Below are 19,242 nucleotides of genomic sequence, written 5' to 3' on the forward strand. Positions count from 1 at the left end.
ATGTGTCTATCTCCTTCAGATCGCGCCATGGGGCACCGATTTCCACAAATTCACCACCCTCTGCAAGTAGTAGTTCTTCTTTATCTCAGTTTTAAATCTACTGCATCTCAACCTATACCTGCGTTTGCTGTGTGCAAAGGAGCTTCAGAGGTTTTAACTTATTGCATAACAACTGATGCTTTACTGCTTTAGCATCGACAGGCAGAGGTACTCAACTGTACTCTCGTGAAAAAGAGTTTCAAACATTTGGAACAATCTTCAAGAATTCCTGCAATTTGAGGCTTACTGATTTATAACCTCACCTTCATATTAGATACTAAAACAAGACTGTCAAACTGCTGGAGACAGCATCTAGAGTGAAGAAACTCCTTCAAACACAATTGTGCTATGCTTTTTAAAAAGAAAATATGGATATCTGCTGTTTTGACATTTAGAACATCTATTGAATAATGGAAATCTTGCTACTGTCAGCCATTCTGCTTACTCCCCGCCAATGCTTGTCCTCCAACATCTCAGTCCCAACTTCAATCCTGTTTCTCTTCTCTGTTATCCTAATATTTCTCCTTCAATTTCTTATCTAATTCTATTGAATGTTGCCACTGACTTGCCTTCAACAGCTACTTGTTCCACATTTAACAGAGCCTCCCCTGAATGGATTTTTTTGTAACCTCTTTCTCATTGTGCCTCAATGCTGTGTTCCTGCCACATGTGACTGGATGACAGAGCAGTGTAAAGAAGCTTCTACCAAAGGAGCGAATAAGAGTTGGACATATTTTTAACAGAATGACCAAAGCTTGCAGTGTGCAGAGTGTTTGTTCTCCAACATTTGAAAAATTAATTCTGACATTGTCAGAAAATGCTCCAAATACTTCACTAGAAATAATGTCACCCTGTTTCGTTTTTCAGATTCAGCTGTGAATGTGCATGTACGCGTGCACGCGAGTGTGAGAGAGTGTGAGAGTGAGCGTGTGAGAGTGAGCGTGTGAGAGTGAGCGTGTGAGAGCGAGCGCGAGAGAGCGAGCGCGAGAGAGCGAGCGCGAGAGAGCGAGCGCGAGAGAGCGAGCGAGACAGAGAGCGAGACAGAGAGCGAGACAGAGAGCGAGACAGAGAGCGAGACAGAGAGCGAGACAGAGAGCGAGACAGAGAGCGAGACAGAGAGCGAGACAGAGAGCGAGACAGAGAGCGTGACAGAGAGCGTGACAGAGAGCGTGACAGAGAGCGTGACAGAGAGCGTGACAGAGAGCGTGACAGAGAGCGTGACAGAGAGCGTGACAGAGAGCGTGACAGAGAGCGTGACAGAGAGCGTGACAGAGAGCGTGACAGAGAGCGTGACAGAGAGCGTGACAGAGAGCGTGACAGAGAGCGTGACAGAGAGCGTGACAGAGAGCGTGACAGAGAGCGTGACAGAGAGCGTGACAGAGAGCGTGACAGAGAGCGTGACAGAGAGCGTGACAGAGAGCGTGACAGAGAGCGTGTAAGAGAGCGTGTAAGAGAGCGTGTAAGAGAGCGTGTAAGAGAGCGTGTAAGAGAGCGTGTAAGAGAGAGAAAGTGAGAGTGAGAGCGTGAGAGAGAGTGTGCGCACGAGTATGAATGAGTGCATGTATGAGAGAGAGAGTGTGTGTGTGTGTAGTGTGTGTGTGTGTGTGTGTGTGTGTGTGTGTATATATAGTGTGTGTGTGTGTGTCTAACGTGTTCAATTGGAGGCTCTCTCTATTAAAGGCTCTTTAGATTGTCAAAAACAACGTCAGGGAATAAATTTATCCTCCACAACAATCTCTACATGAACCCAAGCACCGCAACAGTGCTTTAATCAGCTCCCCCAATGTTAACAGATAACCGCCTAACTCAAACAGCAGAATACTGCTGGGTGCTGCAAGTCGGAAGGTCCAGTGAGCAGCTGCCTAAGTTTTGGGTTGGGAAGTTGTCCTCGGTATGCCCCGTCCCACGACTGCCATTTTGTTAACCAGTGCGTTTCAAACGGCCACCCATTAAACAACGCAGACAACAGCAGCAGCGTTAACTGCTTGCACGCCGGAGCCCACTTCACTTCACGGACGGGCTGACCCACTTGTGGCCGGGGAAGGGACAATGACACTTCCCTCCCTAATTATTCGTTCAGTTGAGGTCCACGTACCTTTTCCGTTTTGTTAAGGAAACAAGTAACCCGGGTGAGCGATGATGAGTGATGGTTAAATGACAGTCATTCCGAGTTAGGTGAAAGCACTGAGTCTGCATGCTGCTTTTCACAGTGTTGTTCAATGCCACATACCTTGCTCAGCCAGACCAACAGCAGCTGTGGCTGCTGCAGCTGGAGCTGTATACTGCCTGCCAACTATCGGAAGGGAAGGATTTAGTGACAGGAGCCCAGAAGGCCCAAAGGTTATATAAAAAAAAAGAGAGAGAGAGGAACAGCAAAACCCCCAAGTCTTTTAACCCCGCCACCATTTGCCCCAAACCTTCTACATCACATCCCACTTCACATCTTAATGCATGCAAAGGAATCTTAAAATCACACAGCACAGAAAGAGGCCATTCTGCCCAGTGCACCCCTGCTGGCTCATGGTCCCGCCAGCACCACCCTTCTCTTCCATTGCAAGTCTTTCCACTTCAGAATTCTATCCCATTTATTTTTGAATGTTGCCACAGAAGCTGCTTCCACCACCCCTCCCGTTTCGGATCCTGACACCTTGCGGCATGAGACATAAACTTCCCTCATCTCCCCCTCTGGTCCTTTTGCCAGATGCAGCAAGGCATCATTATGGGTAGAAAGATTCCTGCCTTCACCCTCTGCAGTGCGCACGTTGCCAAATCTACCTCAATAGCCAAGCCAAGGGGTTACGTCTATTTATTAGTGTCACAAGTAGGCTTACATTAACACTGCAATGAAGTTACTGTGAAAATCCCCTAGTCGCCACACTCCGGCGCCTGTTCGGGTAACACTGAGGGAGAATTTAGCATGGCCAATGCACCCAACCAGCACGTCTTTCAGACTGTGGGAGGAAACCGGAGCACCCGGAGGAAACCCACGCAGACACTGGGAGAGAACGTGAAGACTCCACACAGACAGTGACCCAAGCCGGGAATCGAACCCGGGTCCCTGGCGCTGTGAGGCAGCAGTGCTCACCACTGTGCCACCGTGCCGCCCAGAAATTTCCGAGCTGGCCGCAAGAGAATGTCTTGTTCTTCCAGCCACTTGTGGGTTTTACATAAATACACAGAATCCCTACAGTGCAGAAGGAGGCCATTCAGCCCATCGAGTCTGCACCGACCACAATCCCACCCAGGTCCTATCCCTGTAACCCCACATATTTACCCTGCCAATTCCCCTGACACGAAGGGGCAATTTAGCATGGCCAATCCACCTAACCCGCACATAGAATCCTACAGTGCAGTAGGAGGCCATTCGGTCCATCGTGTCCACACTGACCACAATCCTACCCAGGCCCCATCCCCCTAACCCCGCGTATTTTCTCTAGCTAGTTCCCCTGACACTAAGGGGCAATTTAGCACGGCCAATCCACCTAACCTGCACATCTTTGCACTGTGGGGGGAAACCGGAGCACCCGGAGGAAACCCACGCAGACACGGGGGTGAATGTGCAAACTCCACACAGACAGTGACCTGAGGTTGGAATCGGACCTGGGTTCCTGGCAGGGCTAACCATGAAGAATGTTGGCAACAGACCTCCCCGTACACACAAACCTCCTCCAATCACACACCCACCCTTCACCCATCCCGCCCTTTCTAATGGTGGATTAATGTCACCGATCAGACAGTGTGCCTCACACGCAGGCAGCGACTGATACTGGGGGAGGGCGGGGGGGGCAGTGCCCACTGGCATTGCTGTGTTGTTATGGCGATGGAGCATTTTTCTCCTCCCAGCAGCTGATGCAGGGACATTGACCTCAATCCATTAGCGGATTTACGAGCCTGAATTTGCATTTTGTTAAACTGAGAACATTATTGGGTGTGTTTCACTTAAAGCAGCGGCGGGGGTTGAGGAGGAGGGGGGAAGAGGGGGGAAGGTCTAAAACATCAATTGAAATCATTACACTTTGCAAGCTCCTTACTGCCGATAGACTTTACCTGCGTTTGTTGCTTTTAATGATTAACTATCCTCTTCCCTTTCTCCCCTGTATAAAGGTTTTCTCTCATGCCGAGGCTACTGGATGATGCCGGTTTGCCTCTCCGCTCGGCAATACAGCAGGATACTTAGAATCATAGAATCCCTACAGTGCAGACAGAGGCCATTCGGCCCATCGAGTCTGCACCGACCACAATCCCACCCAGGCCCTATTCCTGTAACCCCACATATTGACCCTGCAAGGGTGGCACAGTTGGTCAGCACTACTGCTTCACAGCGCCAGGGACCCGGGTTCAATTCCCGGCTTGGGTCACTGTCTGTGTGGAGTCTGCGCGTTCTCCCCGTGTCTGCATGGGTTTCCTCCGGGTGCTCCGGTTTCCTCACACATTCTGAAAGACGTGCTGGTTAGGGTGCATTCACCCGAACAGGCGCCGGAGTGTGGCGATGAGGGGAATTTCACAGTAACTTCATTGCAGCGTTAATGTAAGCCTTACTTGTGACTAATAAATAAACTTTACTTTAACTTTACTTTGCTAATCCCCCTAACACTAAGGGGCAATTTAGCACGGCCAATCAATCTAACCCGCACATCTTTGGACTGTGGGAGGAAACTGGAGCTCCCGGAGGAAACCCACGCAGACACGGGGAGAAGGTGCAGACTCTGCACAGACAGTGACCCAGGCTGGGAATCGAACCTGGGTCCCTGGGCACTGTGAGGCAGCAGTGCTAACCACTGTGCCACCGTGCCACCCCCTCCTCCCATTCCTCCTCAGATATTTTATCTCTTGGCCCTGCTGATTTCCCAGAGAGAGGGAGAGAGGCACAGTCACATCACACACACACACACACACACACACACACACACACACCCCTCCCACCCCACCCCAGACCCCAATGCAACTGAGAATCTGTAGCCGAGGAGGTGGGGTGAATTGAAACTCTGTCCCACCAGCACCAGACGCTGCGGGGTGGCTCTCTAATGGAATGTGCCAGAGTGCTGCTGCGCTAAGGGAGATTTACAGTCCCACAACCTCACAAATTAAATTGACCTTTACGAGAAAACTCCTGTTCCCCAGTACAAATGGACTATCCATCAAAGGGGGGCCATCTTCATGGGAGAATTGTTTTGCAAATCATTGATCCGCTTGTGTACAAATGCACAGTGACAGCACCAAACACCTTAAAACTCACCATCCATCATTTTTGTGGGTCGCTGTCGTGGCAACAACAACTTGCATTTATGTACCATAGCACCATAGAATCCCTGCAGTGCATAAACAGGCCCTGCAGCACATTGAGTCTACACTGACTCTCTGAAAGAGCATCCCCCCCACCCCTTCCACACCCCCACCCTATCCCCATAATCTCATGTACTTACCATGGCGAATCCACCTAACCTACACATCTTTGGACACTAAGGGACCATTCAGCATGGCCAATCCACTTAACCTACACATCTTGGGACACTAAAGGGACAATTTAGTATGGCCAAGCCAACTAACTGACAAATCTTTGGACTGTGGGAGGAAACCAGAGCACCCAGAGGAAACCCACGCAGACACGGGGAGAATGCACAAACTCAACACAGTCACCCAAGGCCAGAATTGAACCCAGGGTCCCTGGCACTGAGGGGCAGCAATGCTAGCCACTGTGCCACCTTCCGCCCTTTAGCACTTGATCGGAATGTTATAAAGCTAGGTTCAACATTCAGCCACACAAGGAGTTATTAGGTCAGATGGTCAAAGGTTTGGTCAAAGAGGTAGGTTTCAAGGAATGTCTTGGAGGAGGACATAGAGGTGGTGGGAGAGGTTTAGGGAGGGTATTCCAGAATTTGGGGTCCAGGCAACTGAAGGCATGGTCGTCATTGGCGAAGGGGGACGGGGTTAAAAGTTGGGAATGCGCAAGTGGCCACAATCAGAGGAGGGCAGAGATCCCAGTGGAGTCGGGGGCTGGAGGTGATTGCAGAGGCAGGAGGAGCGAGGCCACGGAAGGATTTGAAAATCAGGAGGAAATTTTAAAAAGCACACATAGCCAGACCAGGAGCCAATGTAGGTCAGATGATGGCTGAACAGGACTTGGTCCGAGTCAGGACACAGGCAGCAGAGTTCTCTCCGACCTTGGAGTTTACAGAGGGTAGAACGTTGGCTGGGAAAGCATTGGAAAAGTCACACCCAGGAGGTAACAAAGGCACGGATGAGGATTGGACAAGCAATTGGTCTGAGGCAGGGACAGAGTTGGACACTCTGCAGGAAACACCTCAGGCCTACTCCCCTCAATTCCACCAGCGGGAGCAATTATTTTCAACCAACACTTTTCTTCCCTCATTCCCTCACCATTTCTTCCTCCTAACCTAATATCCTCTTCTTTGTAAAAAATACCTTGGTATGTTTTGTTCTCTTAAAGGGCACTAGAGAAATTGCTGTCTTTTTTATTTCCCAATTAGAACAGATGTGCCAGTGATGTAAGGAACACTGTTCTCCCGCTAACACAAAGCGCCGGGAAGTCTACTGCGGCGTTCTCTGGTAGATTCAACAAGCACTTTAAGGTCAGCAGAGGTCATCTGTTGATCTCACTGTGAGCTAATTGGTGAATGTAACAGCTCATTGGATTAGCAATCGTATGTTCCAATTGATTTTTGAAATCCACAAGAAGACAGTCAAAGGGTACAGTTCAAGAAACCTCCACAAAGAGTTTCTCTAGTGACCAGTGATGAGGACAACTTGTCATTTGCACCTGGTGTATCTGATAGCCTTGGGGTCGCTACCTCTTTGCATTGTGGCACTTGGAAAATGCCAGTTGGACTGGGATTTTCTAGTACATCTCTGCCCTGTTGACCTTTGGTTTGGGTTTCTGACTGACTGCCTTGCCAAGGAGGTTACTGGACTGTGGGCGGGTGAGGTAGGAGACTGATTGGGGGCATGGGTGGTGGAAAGAAGAAGTACGAAGCCCTGATGGGTACGACTATATAGGTGTGGGGCCGGGTTTGACGAACCAGTTTGCTGCCTGTTAAATTCTTACGTCAGTACGCTGGCGCTATGGAAACAAATAAATGCTGCCAGAATAAGCACAGGCCATCTGGAAAACCAATTTGTGCTCAAACCTAGCACAATGATTAATCTTCACTGACTTTCATTCCGAGGGCAGAACAGCGATATGGCCGGGTTTGAGGCCAGTGGCCTGATGTGAGCTTCACTGAGCAGGGAGGTGCTGAATGTAGCAACTAATATCATTGCTGACAGAGGGGAGGCTAGAATGGAGGGGCAAGTCACGCCTGGGTATTCCTTGACAATTGCCTCCAAGGTGGCAATTTAGGAATAAGCTATGTGCCTCCCTGTTGCTTCTGTAAGGCCGGTGACGAGTAGGAGGTGCATCAATGTGCAAAATAAAAGGGGAAAACAGTCCAACTTCCAGGACTTATAACAAAACCTGTTATTTCCAAATGTTATGACCTCCGTGACTGAGAAGGATAAAGGCAGCAGATGTATGGGAACACCTACATCTCTAAATATCCCTCCGGGAGCATTTCTTCTTCATTGCTGGGATAAACATCTGGAATTTGCGATCTAACGGTCTTGAGGGAGAACCTCCACCACATGTTCAAGGGGTTAGCCCACCAACACCTTCTCAAGGGACAACTAGGGAGGGACAACAAATGCTGGCCTTGCCAGCGACGCCTCCCACCCCAAGAACAGAAAACTTAGGGAAAAGCTTTGCAAAATAACAATTGTTCCTCACAAAGTATACCTTACCAATTAATAGACTAACTGCTGGAGGGCTGTAAAGAGACGATTAGACTGTAGAGCTTGTGAGGAGACAGTCTCTCTATTTTGTATCTGAAATGAAACCGTTGTCAATTGCCGTGAAAACCCATCTGGTTCACTTCCTTTGGGGAAGAAAATCTGCCATCCTTAACCGGTCTGGCCTACATGTGACTCCAGAGCCACAGCAATATGTTTGAGTCTCAACTGCCCTCCAAGGGCAACTAGGGATGGGTAATAAATTCTGGTCAGGCAGCGATGCCCATGTCTCACGAATGAATAAAAAAATAAATAAAATAAAACACATCTGGCCACCTACTTTATCAATAGAAAAATGGAACAGTCGTTGGCAAATTCCTTCTTACTTGGGGCAAACATTGTTTTCAGTATATAATAATGCGTTGTTTAAAACGATCAAGTTGATATGAGCCTAGAAACTTGGGTTGTAAATGTTGGTTGACAAAGGTGGAAATGGTTTTATCTGCTATTTCAATGCAGATGTTAATGGATTAATGCTGGTGTTAAAATAGCATAGAGGAATGTCTTATAAACACCAAGCATTTGTCCACTAATATCCCCAGCAGTCAATCTAGGTATGGTTTATTTCAGTGTGTGCAAGACAATACAGCAAAGGTAGTGACTCAGAGACATACCTGAAAAGTTCCTTGTTGCTAGCATTGTAGTCAGAATTGCACCCTGTATCAGAAAAGATTAGTTAGTGAACCTGTTCCGATAATCCTGTTCCACTTACCATGCTAGGATTTGACAGAGTAAAGAAGAAACATTCAACCCTCAACAAGACTGATCAAAATCATCTTTTTAAAGTTATTTTTATTAATTCAGCTGGAGACATCTTCTAGTTCCCATCACCCACACTCCGTGGTAGCACTTTCACCCCTGTATTAGAAGGCGCTGGCCTCGTGGTAATGGGCTATTAATCCAGAGGCTCAGTCCAATGCTCTGCAGGCAAGGGTTCAAATCCCACCAAGGCAGCTGGGGGGAATTTTAAATTCAATTTACAATTCTGGAATTGAAAGCTATTTCTCAATAATGATTTTCATTAGGGAGTGACACTATGGTATTGTCACCAGACTAGTATTCCAGTGACCCAGGGCGATGCTCCGGGGACCTGGGTTCGAATCCCTCCAGGGCAGAAGGTGAAATTTGAATTCAATAAAAATCTGGAATTAAAAGCCGAATGATGGCCAGGAAACCATTGTCGATTGTTGGAAAAAATCCCATCGGTGTCACTGATGTCCTTCAGGGAAGGAAATCTGCTGGCCTTACCTGGTCTGACCTACATGTGACTCCAGATCCACAGCAATGTGGTTGATTCTTAAATGCCACCCCCCCTCCCGGGCAATTAGGGATGGGGCAATAGATGCTGGCCCAACCAGCGATACCCACATTGTATGAAAGAATGAAAAGTCCCAGCCCAGAGTTCTGAGTAAATAACAACAGTTGACACACAACAGTTTGCACTGAGGGAGCACTACACTGCTGGAGGATTTGGTCTTTTGGATCAGAAGTCTGGTGGGCATAAAAAATATCCTACTGCAATGAGGCGTGGGAAAGATTTCCCCGGTATCCTGGCCAACACTGATCCTTCAACCAATTACAAAAAAATCTATTAATTGGTCATTGTTACATTGTTGTCCACAAGAGCTTGGTATGCACAAATTGGCTGCCATGTTTCCTGCATTACAACAGTGTCTACACTTCAAGAAGTAATTTCATTGGCTGTAAATGGTTCTGGGGCATTCTGCGGTTGTGAAAGTCACTATATAAATGCAGGTCATTTTTTTTAGCCGTGTCCTGACAGTAACAAAAGTTTGAACTCGTGCTCGTTAAAGAGTTTAACTATTTCTCAAAAATAAGTTCCAATTCACCTTTTCAATGTGATATACAGAACAATTGTAAATTCTAACGCCTCCAATCTTGTAGATGATATTTCATCAGCTATCATTCATTAGAATGAGTTCTGTGTTAATACTGGATAAGGGCGACACGGTGGCACAGTGGTTAGCACTGTTGCCTCACAGCACCCAGGGACTCGGGTTTGATTCCAGTCTTGGGTCACTGTCTGTGCGGAGTCTGCATGTTCTCCCCGTGTCTGCGTGGGTTTCCTCCAGGTGCTCCGGTTTCCTCCCACAGCCTGAAAGACGCGCTGGTTAGGTGCATTCTCCCTCAGTGTGGAGACTAGGGGGATTTTCACAGTAACTTCATTGCAGTGTTAATGCAAGTCTACTTGCGACACTTATAAATAAAGTTTAAACTTTTAAGATGAGAGCTTAGGCGAATTAGCCATGGTAAATACATGGGGGTTACAGGGCATTTGGGAGGGCCTTGTTGGGATGCTCTTTCAGATGAACGTCACAGATCATAAGGGGTGGCACGGTGGCACAGTGGTTAGCACTGCTGCCTCACAGCACCAGGGACCCGGGTTCGATTCCCGGCTTGGGTCACTAACTGTGTAGAGTTTGCACGTTCCTCCCATGTCGGTGTGGGTTTCCTCCGGGTGCTCCGGTTTCCTCCCACGGTCTAAAGACATGCTGGTTAGGTACATTGGGCATGCTAAACTCTCCCTCAGTGTACCCGAACAGGCGCCAGAGTGTGGCGACTAGGGGATTTCCACAGTAACTTCATTGCGGTGTTAATGTAAGCCTACTTGTGACACTAATAAATAAATAAGTCACCATTCACCATGACAGACAGATTAGTTCAAATCTATTCTGCATAAGTGTGCATGTTATGAAGTTTATGGGGCAGGAGCAGTTCTATATTCAGCCAGAGATAATTCGAGTCAGAACTGCGAGAGGTGTTAAACATGAACCCTTTATCATTCTCTCTTCCTGGTTGATGCTCGCTGCTGGTGTGTGTGTGCATGGCAGTTTCAAGTGGATAAAATGCACAATGCACTTTTCAATACACTACGTGTGTAAAACCAAGAAATGAGAAGCGTGCAATGGGGCGGGTCATCTGGAAGTCCAAAAAGTGAGACGGGTGCACTATTGGTAAATGGAAGAGTATCAAAGGGTAGAGCACATTGGGCAAGTCTTATCATTCATGGACAGTTGGCTTCTGAGTGCTTTCCCTCATGGCTTCTCCTTGTGTCCTGCACATTCATAATACCTCTCGATAAAACAGCTGTTATAGGGAGCACATGAGTACATTACTTGTTAGAAGGAGTTGGATAACTTGCTTAAAAGACGCAATGAAGGGACTTACATTTATCTAATTGGAAACAGCACCTGACAAATTTGTGGAGCAGGTAATTGCTGTCTTATCCATGTCCTGAAATTTCACCTAGTGCAGTGTTGCTGAGGAAAATATGGAGGCACTATGTGTGAAAGAAAGATGGAGCCAAGATATTGGCTGGAATTCTCCCATCCCACCTGCCACTGGAATTCTAGCGGGCGGGGGTGTGGGCGGGGGGTGCAGACCATGTAAAGGTCCATTGAAGTTGGGCGGGAATCTCCAGTTTTCAGGCGAGCGCGGCCGGAGAATCCCACCCATCATCTTCCTATGGGACTGACCATAAAAGTCATGATGTGGAGAGGGCTGTCCTGTCTGGAGACAATACACATCTCTGTAACCTGTGCTTAATGCTCCCTCCACTCACATTATCTGTCTCTTTAAGACCTGGTTGGTTGTAGGGATTCGCATTCTAATCAGTATTCTGTAAACTTGATTTTGTGTCTCTGTGTCCTGTTTGAAAGCAGATTTCCACTCCATCTGACGAAGGAGCAGCGCTCTGAAAGCTAATGGTATTTGCTACCAAATAAACCTGTTGGACTTTAACCTGGTGTTGTTAAAACTCTTACTGACCATAAAATACAGGGAACCCAATATCCTGGTTAATATACACCTACATGGAAACCCTCCATGGCTTTCAGCTAAATGCGCCACACTGCATCGTTTGGTAATATATTTAAATATCTGACAATTAAATATTACCGTCACTCACCTTGAGCTTTCTTCTGGCATTGAATTTCCTCAAACATTCAACGGTTTCTTGACGGTGCATCATTGATGCTACTGTAGAACGTTGCTGAAAAAATATCAAGTGATGTCTCATGTTATTGAGGTCAGTAAATGCCAAAAGGTAAAAACAAACACAGAATGTTTATTCGACTAGTTAAACCAGTCCATTATAGTCAATGATGTGTCCACTGGGAACAATTCAGAGCATTGTGATGGTCAACTGTAATCGCCAATGCAGCTCCTTAATGATGGACACATGAAGGTGTATCCTTGATGTGAGGTCTTTATACCATTGGTTTCTTTGTTCCTGGGCATCACAGGCTAGATCAGCATTTGTTCCCTACCCTTAAGTGCCCCAGAGAAGCTGGTGGTGCACCACATTCTTGAGCCGCTGCAGTCAATGTGGTTTAGGTACAACCATAGTGCTGTTATAAAAGGAGCTTCAGGTCCTTAAACTAGCAATAGGGAAGGAATGGAGATGTAGGCAATTACTTTACGACCTCACTCAGGCGAGGCTTGTAAAATCCTGCCCGTGGCCAACGGAGAATTCCGTTCTGCGAGCCGCGCTGGCGGTAAAATTCCAGCAATAGTTCCAAGTTTTAGCTTTGAAAGATAATTTACTTGGAAAAGGTCTAATTGGCCTGAACTTGAAAACACAGAGGATACATCAACCACAGTACAGGGTAACTAAGAAAATTACATCAACCACAGTACGGGATAACTAAGAAAATTACATCAACCACAGTACAGGGTAACTAAGAAAATTACATCAACCACAGTACAGGGTAACTAAGAAAATTACATCAACCACAGTACAGGGTAACTAAGAAAATTACACTTAATGAGCATGCAATGGATTAAGAACATCATTTACTATTTACACCTGAAAGGTTGATTTATAATTGGGACCGGTACTTACGCAAACCCATGGGTGTTTCAGGGCCTCGGTTGCGGTTATCCTTTTGGCTGGGTTGATGGTAAGCATCTGATTGATCAGATTTTTGGCTTCTGGGGTAACGGTGTCCCATTCTGGAGAGGGAAACTATCACAGAAAGGGAATATCATTGAAAGTGAGCTCTTCCAACTCGTCAGTGGCTGGATGCAACATCAGAGACAACGAGCAAAAAGGCATCACATTCTTAAAGTGAATGGTTGCAGACGATACAAGAATCATAGAGTCTTTAATGCACAGAAGGAGGCCATTAGGGTCTATGTTGGAGTACTGAATTAGAGAGTTGAGTACAAAGAGTAAGAACACTCCCTTTCCATCTCTGATGTACAAATTTGATTCTACTTCAGACCAATAGACTGAGAATTCTGTCTCTCTGTTCCATTCAGCTCCTAGTCAACTGGATGGAGAGGCCTTTAATCTAGTTTTAGGGCCATGGTAGGCACATGTGGCCCATCAGGGTTCTGAGAGCACCCTGAGAGTTGCCCATGCGCCACATTCTGCTGATTTCCGTCTGCGTACTGATATGACGGAAGTGATTCGCACGTAAAGCAAGGGCACGTGAAGTGAGATGTGTGCTGATTGCTCACAACATTGACTGTGAGAGCTCGCTCTGTGTCCAAAGTGTCAATACTTCTTTTGTTTTTATCATTTGAAGTTGATGAGAGTTCTATTAATACGCTTTATGTGCATATCATTTCCGTCAGACCAGTACACAGACAGAAATCAGCAGAAGATGGGCAGCACGGTGGCACAGTGGTTAGCACTGCTGCCTCACAGCGCCAGAGACCCGGATTCAATTCCCAGCTTGGGTCACTGTCTGTGCAGAGTCTGCACGTTCTCCCCATGTCTGCATGGGTTTCCTCCGGGTGCTCCGCTTTCCTCCCACAGTCCAAAGATGTGCAGGTTCGGTGAATATGACCATATTAAATTGTCCCTTAGTGTCCAAAGATGTGCTGGTTAGGTGCATTGGCCATGCTAAATTCTCCCTCAGTGTACCCAAACAGGTGTAGGAGTGTGGCGACAAGGGCGTTTTCACAGTAACATCATTGCAGTGTGAATGTAAGCCTACTTGTGACTAATAAATAAATTTTCTTAATATATAAATGATTAAGAATTTTCAATTAACTCATGTTCAGCGTGTATTAAATGTATTTAATCTTATTCATGGGGTCACGGTTAGTGAACAAGCCTGATTTTAAGCTTGCGGCCCACTCAGGTGAAGGCAGACCACTCATGCAGCCTACTCGCTAGCCTAGGTTGCCCATTACTACTTTGGGACGAGGTTATGTTCCATTGGCACTGGCCTAACTCTTGCAGACGAGTTAGGAGAGATGGATCCAGGTTTTTTTTTGTTGTGGACTACGCTCCTCATTTTTCTTCATTCCAATACCTGGAATTTTGGGAATTGCCCAGATATCCCAAACCCTCTGAACATGACTGACCCTCTGAACCTGGGGTCAACCATTCCCCCGTTGGTTACATGAAACTACCTATCATTTAGCGATAGTTGAAAAAGGAAGAAATAAGACTTGTGTGAGAAATGGGAGTGATAGGGCCTAGCCTAGAGTAACTCAGTTGGGAGTAGATTGTAGATCGAAGATATTTGATGTTGTCATTGGGTGCAAGGATGGAAAACTGCAGCATTCCTGGATCTGAAATTCCTGCACACTGACACGAATGCACAGCAAAAAAAATTAAATAACTTTATAACTCAAAAGAAATTGGAACCAACAATAGTCCAGAGACTTACAGAGACAGGGTGGTTCACCTTTGTAATAAAATGCTTGAGAAACAAGACTTGGATTGTCTAATTTGCAAAATATCCTTCAAGGGTTCTGGTGTTGGCCACATTGATTTTGATTTGATTTGATTTATTATTGTCGCATATATTGCGATAGTGAAAAGTATTGATTCCTGCGCGCTATATAGACAAAGCATACCGTTCATAGAGTACATAGGGGAGAAGGAAAGGAGAGAGTGCAGAATATAGTGTTGCAGTCATATCTAGGGTATAGAGAAAGATTAGGGGCACGGTGGCACAGTGGTTAGCACTGCTGCCTCACAGCACCAGGGACCCAGGTTCAATTCCGGCCTCGGGTGACTGTGTGGAGTTTGTACATTCTCCCTGTCTCTGCGTGGGTTTCCTCCGGGTGCTCCGGTTTCTTCCCACAGTCCAAAGATATGCGCATTAAGTTGATCGGCCAAGCTAAATTGACCCTAGTGTCAGAGGGGTTAGCAGGGTAAATGTGTGAGGTTACGGGAATAGGGCCTGGGCGGGATTGTGGTTGGTACAGACTTGATGGGCCGAATGGCCTCCTTCTGTACTGTAGGTATTCTATGACTAGCTTAATATAAGGTAGGTCCATTCAATAGACTGATGGCAGCAGGGAAGAAGCTGTTCTTGATTCAGTTGGTACGTGATCTTAGACTTTTGTATCTTTTTTCCGATGGAAAAAGGTGGAAGAGAGAATGTCTGGGGTGCGTGGGGTCCTTAATTATGCTGGCTGCTTTCCCAAGGTAGCAGGAAGTGTAGACAGAGTCAATGGTTGGGAGGCTGGTTTGCCTGATGAAGTTTCCCCTGATTGGATGAAGTGTGAAGGGAGGTATGACAGTGAAGGGTTAAGGCGGGTAGGAGAGTCCAAAGTGACGTGATCATATTGTATTCATCGAGACCCCGAGGTCTGTAGATGGATCGTCATGCCCCTCTTTCCAAGGCACTTTGGATGATTTTTCACCTGGAACTCCCTGGCAAAAGAACTGTAAGAAGTTTAACAACACCAGTTAAAGTCCAACAGGTTTATTTGGTAGCAAAAGCCACACAAGCTTTCGGAGCTCCAAGCCCCTTCTTCAGGTGTTGCAGTCATATCTAGGGTGTAGAGACTCACCTGAAGAAGGGGCTTGGAGCTCCGAAAGCTTGTGTGGCTTTTGCTACCAAATAAACCTGTTGGACTTTAACCTGGTGTTGTTAAACTTCTTACTGTGTTTACCCCAGTCCAACGCTGGCATCTCCACATCAAAAGAAGAACTGGCACCTCTTTTTGGGATCCAAATGGGAATGGATATGAGGGGGCACGGGGCGGGCGAAAGAGACTACAGTTAACCTGCTTACTTATTTATAACCCATGTGAAACTAGAGGTTCACTGAGGTAGAAATAGTTCAAAGCCGAAGTGTGGGGGTGGTTGAGAGATGGGGAGATTATTCTTTCTGCGACTATATGGCAAAATATACACACACGAGAGAAACGTTATGCACTTGTTGAAAGACTAATCGAAGGCAAATTCATGAGTCATTCTCCAGTGTAGATATCTCTTCACATTTTTCTAATGACATTGTTGTTGGCTTCTGAGCATGCATAAAATAAAAAGTACTGCTGTCAATGACTTCCAACGGACTCAAATGACATTGCTTTGTCTGGTATTTTCAACAGAGATTAACCCATTTCTCTCAAAATAGGTTATTGCCTGCATTACATTAGCAGAAAGGAGGTCACACAAGTGTGCTAAATATCATGCACTAACCTCAGCTACAGTCATTCCTATGTTCTTTTAGATTTCTTTTTTAAATTCTGTGTCAGAATTTACAATGTGGGGGTACTTAAGAACATAAGAAATAGGAGCAGGAGTAGGCCATCTTGCCCCTTGAGCCTGCCCCGCCATTCAATAAGATCATGGCTGATCTGAAGTGGATCAGTTCCACTTACCCGCCTGATCCCTATAACCCCTAATTCCCTTACCGATCAGGAATCCATCTATCCGTGATTTAAACATATTCAACGAGGTAGCCTCCACCACTTCAGTGGGCAGAGAATTCCAGAGATTCACCACCCTCTGAGAGAAGAAGTTCCTCCTCAACTCTGTCCTAAACCAACTCCCCTTTATTTTGAGGCTGTGCCCTCCAGTTCTAGCTTCCTTTCTAAGTGGAAAGAATCTCTCCATCTCTACCCTATCCAGCCCCTTCATTATCTTATAGGTCTCTCTAAGATCCCCCCTCAGCCTTCTAAATTCCAACGAATACAAACCCAATCTGCTCAGTCTCTCCTCATAATCAACACCCCTCATCTCTGGTATCAACCTGGTGAACCTTCTCTGCACTCCCTCCAAGGCCAATATATCCTTCCACAAATAAGGGGACCAATACTGCACACAGTATTCCAGCTGCGGCCCTGTACAGATGCAGCAAGACATCTCTGCTTTTATATTCTATCCCCCTTGCGATATAGGCCAACATCCCATTTGCCTTCTTGATCACCTGTTGCACCTGCAGACTGGGTTTTTGCGTCTCATGTACAAGGACCCCCAGGTCCCTCTGCACAGCAGCATGTTGTAATTTCTTTCCATTTCGATAATAATCCAATTTGCTATTATTTCTTCCAAAGTGAATAACCTCACATTTGTTAACGTTATACTCCATCTGCCAGATCCTCGCCCACTCACTCAGCCTGTCCAAATCTCTGCAGACCTTCTACGCCCTCCACACGATTCACTTTTCCACTTATCTTTGTGTCGTCTGCAAACTTTGTCACCCTACACTCAGTCCCCTCCTCCAGATCGTCTATATAAATGGTACTTCACTCAAGTCTCCATCAAGCTTGGCTTTTCTCTGGGGCTACCAATTTCACCTTCAACGGCAAGAAACCTTCACATCTCTCACGCCCCAATTTCTGTTAGATTTTGGCAAGAGTTTCCCCCAACATCCTGGGAAGGAAATGACGTTGCGACTGAACGCAAATTGGGAATGATTCGGGAACCATAGGCAATGGTGACAGGAACAGAAGAGGCTGGAGAAACTCAGCAGGTCTGACAGCATCTGTGGAGAGGGAATAGAGCCAACGTTTCGAGCCTGGATCCGCCCTTCGTCAGAACAGGTGCTGACTAAAGGACATTATCCAAATCTGTATCACCAGTCTTGTGAGAGGCAAGAGCACAATAGGGTTCCAACAACACTTCATTTCTAAACTCAACGCTCTTTAGCAATGACTTTTGTGATACACTGGTTAGCACTGCTGCCTCACAGCAGCAGGGACCCAGGTTTGATTCCCTGGCTTGGGTCACCGTCTGTGTGGAGTTTGCACATTCTCCCCATGTCTGCGTGGCTTTCCTCCGGGTGCTCCGGTTTCTTCCCACAATCCAACGATGTGCGGGTTAGGTGGATTAGCCATGCTAAATTGCCCCTTTGTGTCAGGGGGACTAGCTAGGGTAAATATGAGGGGGTGATGGGGATAGGGCCTGGGTGGGATTGTGGTCGGTGCAGACTCGATGGGCTAAATGGCCTCCTTCTGCACTGTAGGATTCTATGGATTCTAATAGAGCCAACGTTTTGAGTCTGGATCACCCTTCGTCAGAATGAGTGCTGACTAAAGGACTTTATCCATCAACGTGTCACCAGTCTTGTGAGAGGCAAGAGCACAATAGGGCTCCAGCAACACCTCATTTCTAAACTCAATGCTGTCTGGCAATGGGATCACAATCCTACAGGAATACAGTGTTGCTCTTAGGTTACAGAATCAATATCTTTAGATGACTCTTACTCTTAAAAATAACTCTGTCCCCTTTCATTACAATTCATTACACCCAATAATTATTTTCATCAATTGCAAATGAGTAAGTGAAACATTTGCAAGACCAGTGAGACAAAAGTGGTGCTCTGGTTTCCTCCCACAGTCTGAGAGACGTGCTGGTTAGGTGCATTGACCGAACAGGCGCCGGAGTGTGGCAAATTTCAGAGTAACTTCATTGCAGTGTTAATGTAAGCCTTACTTGTGACTAATAAATAAACTGTAACTTTTGCACTGATGACCGGAGTGAAAATGGACAGTAATTAAGGTGCTAATTACATAAGAAAGACAGTGTACACATCCCAAGAGTTTGCCTTGTGGAGATGTTGGCTGGAATTTTACCAGCACGCCCATCCCAGAATAGAGGTGGGCAAGGATCGCAGAGCGGCATTCTCCGTTGGCCTCGGGCAGGATCTTATGAGCCTCGGGCGGATGGGGCAGTAGAATTCCGGCTATTGTGTCTTTGCCACACTCAATCCGGAGCTGTGTGTGCACTCTGAGTCACAAAACCATTATCATTCTTAAAGAGGTACAGAGGCAAGCAAGGAAGGTGGTCCTGGATATGGTGCATGGGTGACGAAGGATGGCTGGGAAAGCATTTGGCCCCACAGAGGTTTTTAAGACCTCAAAGGGACACGGAAATAGTTAACAATAACAAAGCATTTACAGACAGTTAACAATTAAAATATTCCGAGTGAGAAGGGAAGCCAGCGGGGCCTTTGCTGATGGCAGTTGAATGATGGGAGGGGTTACCCCTACATCATCATAGAATCCCTACAGTGCAGAAGGAGGCCATTCGGCCCATCGAGTCTGCACCGACCACAATCCCACCCAGGCACTATTCCTGTAACCCCACATATTTACCCTGCTAATCTCCCTGACACCACGGCCAATCCATCTAACCCGCAC

At 46.6% G+C, this 19,242-nt stretch overlaps 1 protein-coding gene across 6 annotated transcripts in view; it reads right to left on the reverse strand.

Moving 5' to 3' along the window:
- The window catches only part of LOC144480213 (calcium/calmodulin-dependent protein kinase type II subunit gamma-like), a 463,856-nt gene that overhangs the window by 105,728 nt on the left and 338,886 nt on the right, over nt 1–19,242 (reverse strand). For 3 of the 6 annotated variants that reach the window (XM_078199435.1, XM_078199440.1, XM_078199438.1), the window contains exons 10-13: nt 12,746–12,868; nt 11,810–11,893; nt 8,496–8,538; nt 2,270–2,332 (exon numbers count right to left, since the gene is read on the reverse strand). In XM_078199435.1, coding sequence (XP_078055561.1) covers nt 2,270–2,332; nt 8,496–8,538; nt 11,810–11,893; nt 12,746–12,868 — 313 coding nt within the window. The remainder of the gene's footprint in view (nt 1–2,269; nt 2,333–8,495; nt 8,539–11,809; nt 11,894–12,745; nt 12,869–19,242) is intronic. The other 3 variants (XM_078199441.1, XM_078199439.1, XM_078199436.1) reach the window with 1 other exon arrangement.

The sequence above is a fragment of the Mustelus asterias genome, chromosome 28 (assembly GCF_964213995.1).
Source record: "Mustelus asterias chromosome 28, sMusAst1.hap1.1, whole genome shotgun sequence".
NCBI lineage: Eukaryota > Metazoa > Chordata > Chondrichthyes > Carcharhiniformes > Triakidae > Mustelus > Mustelus asterias.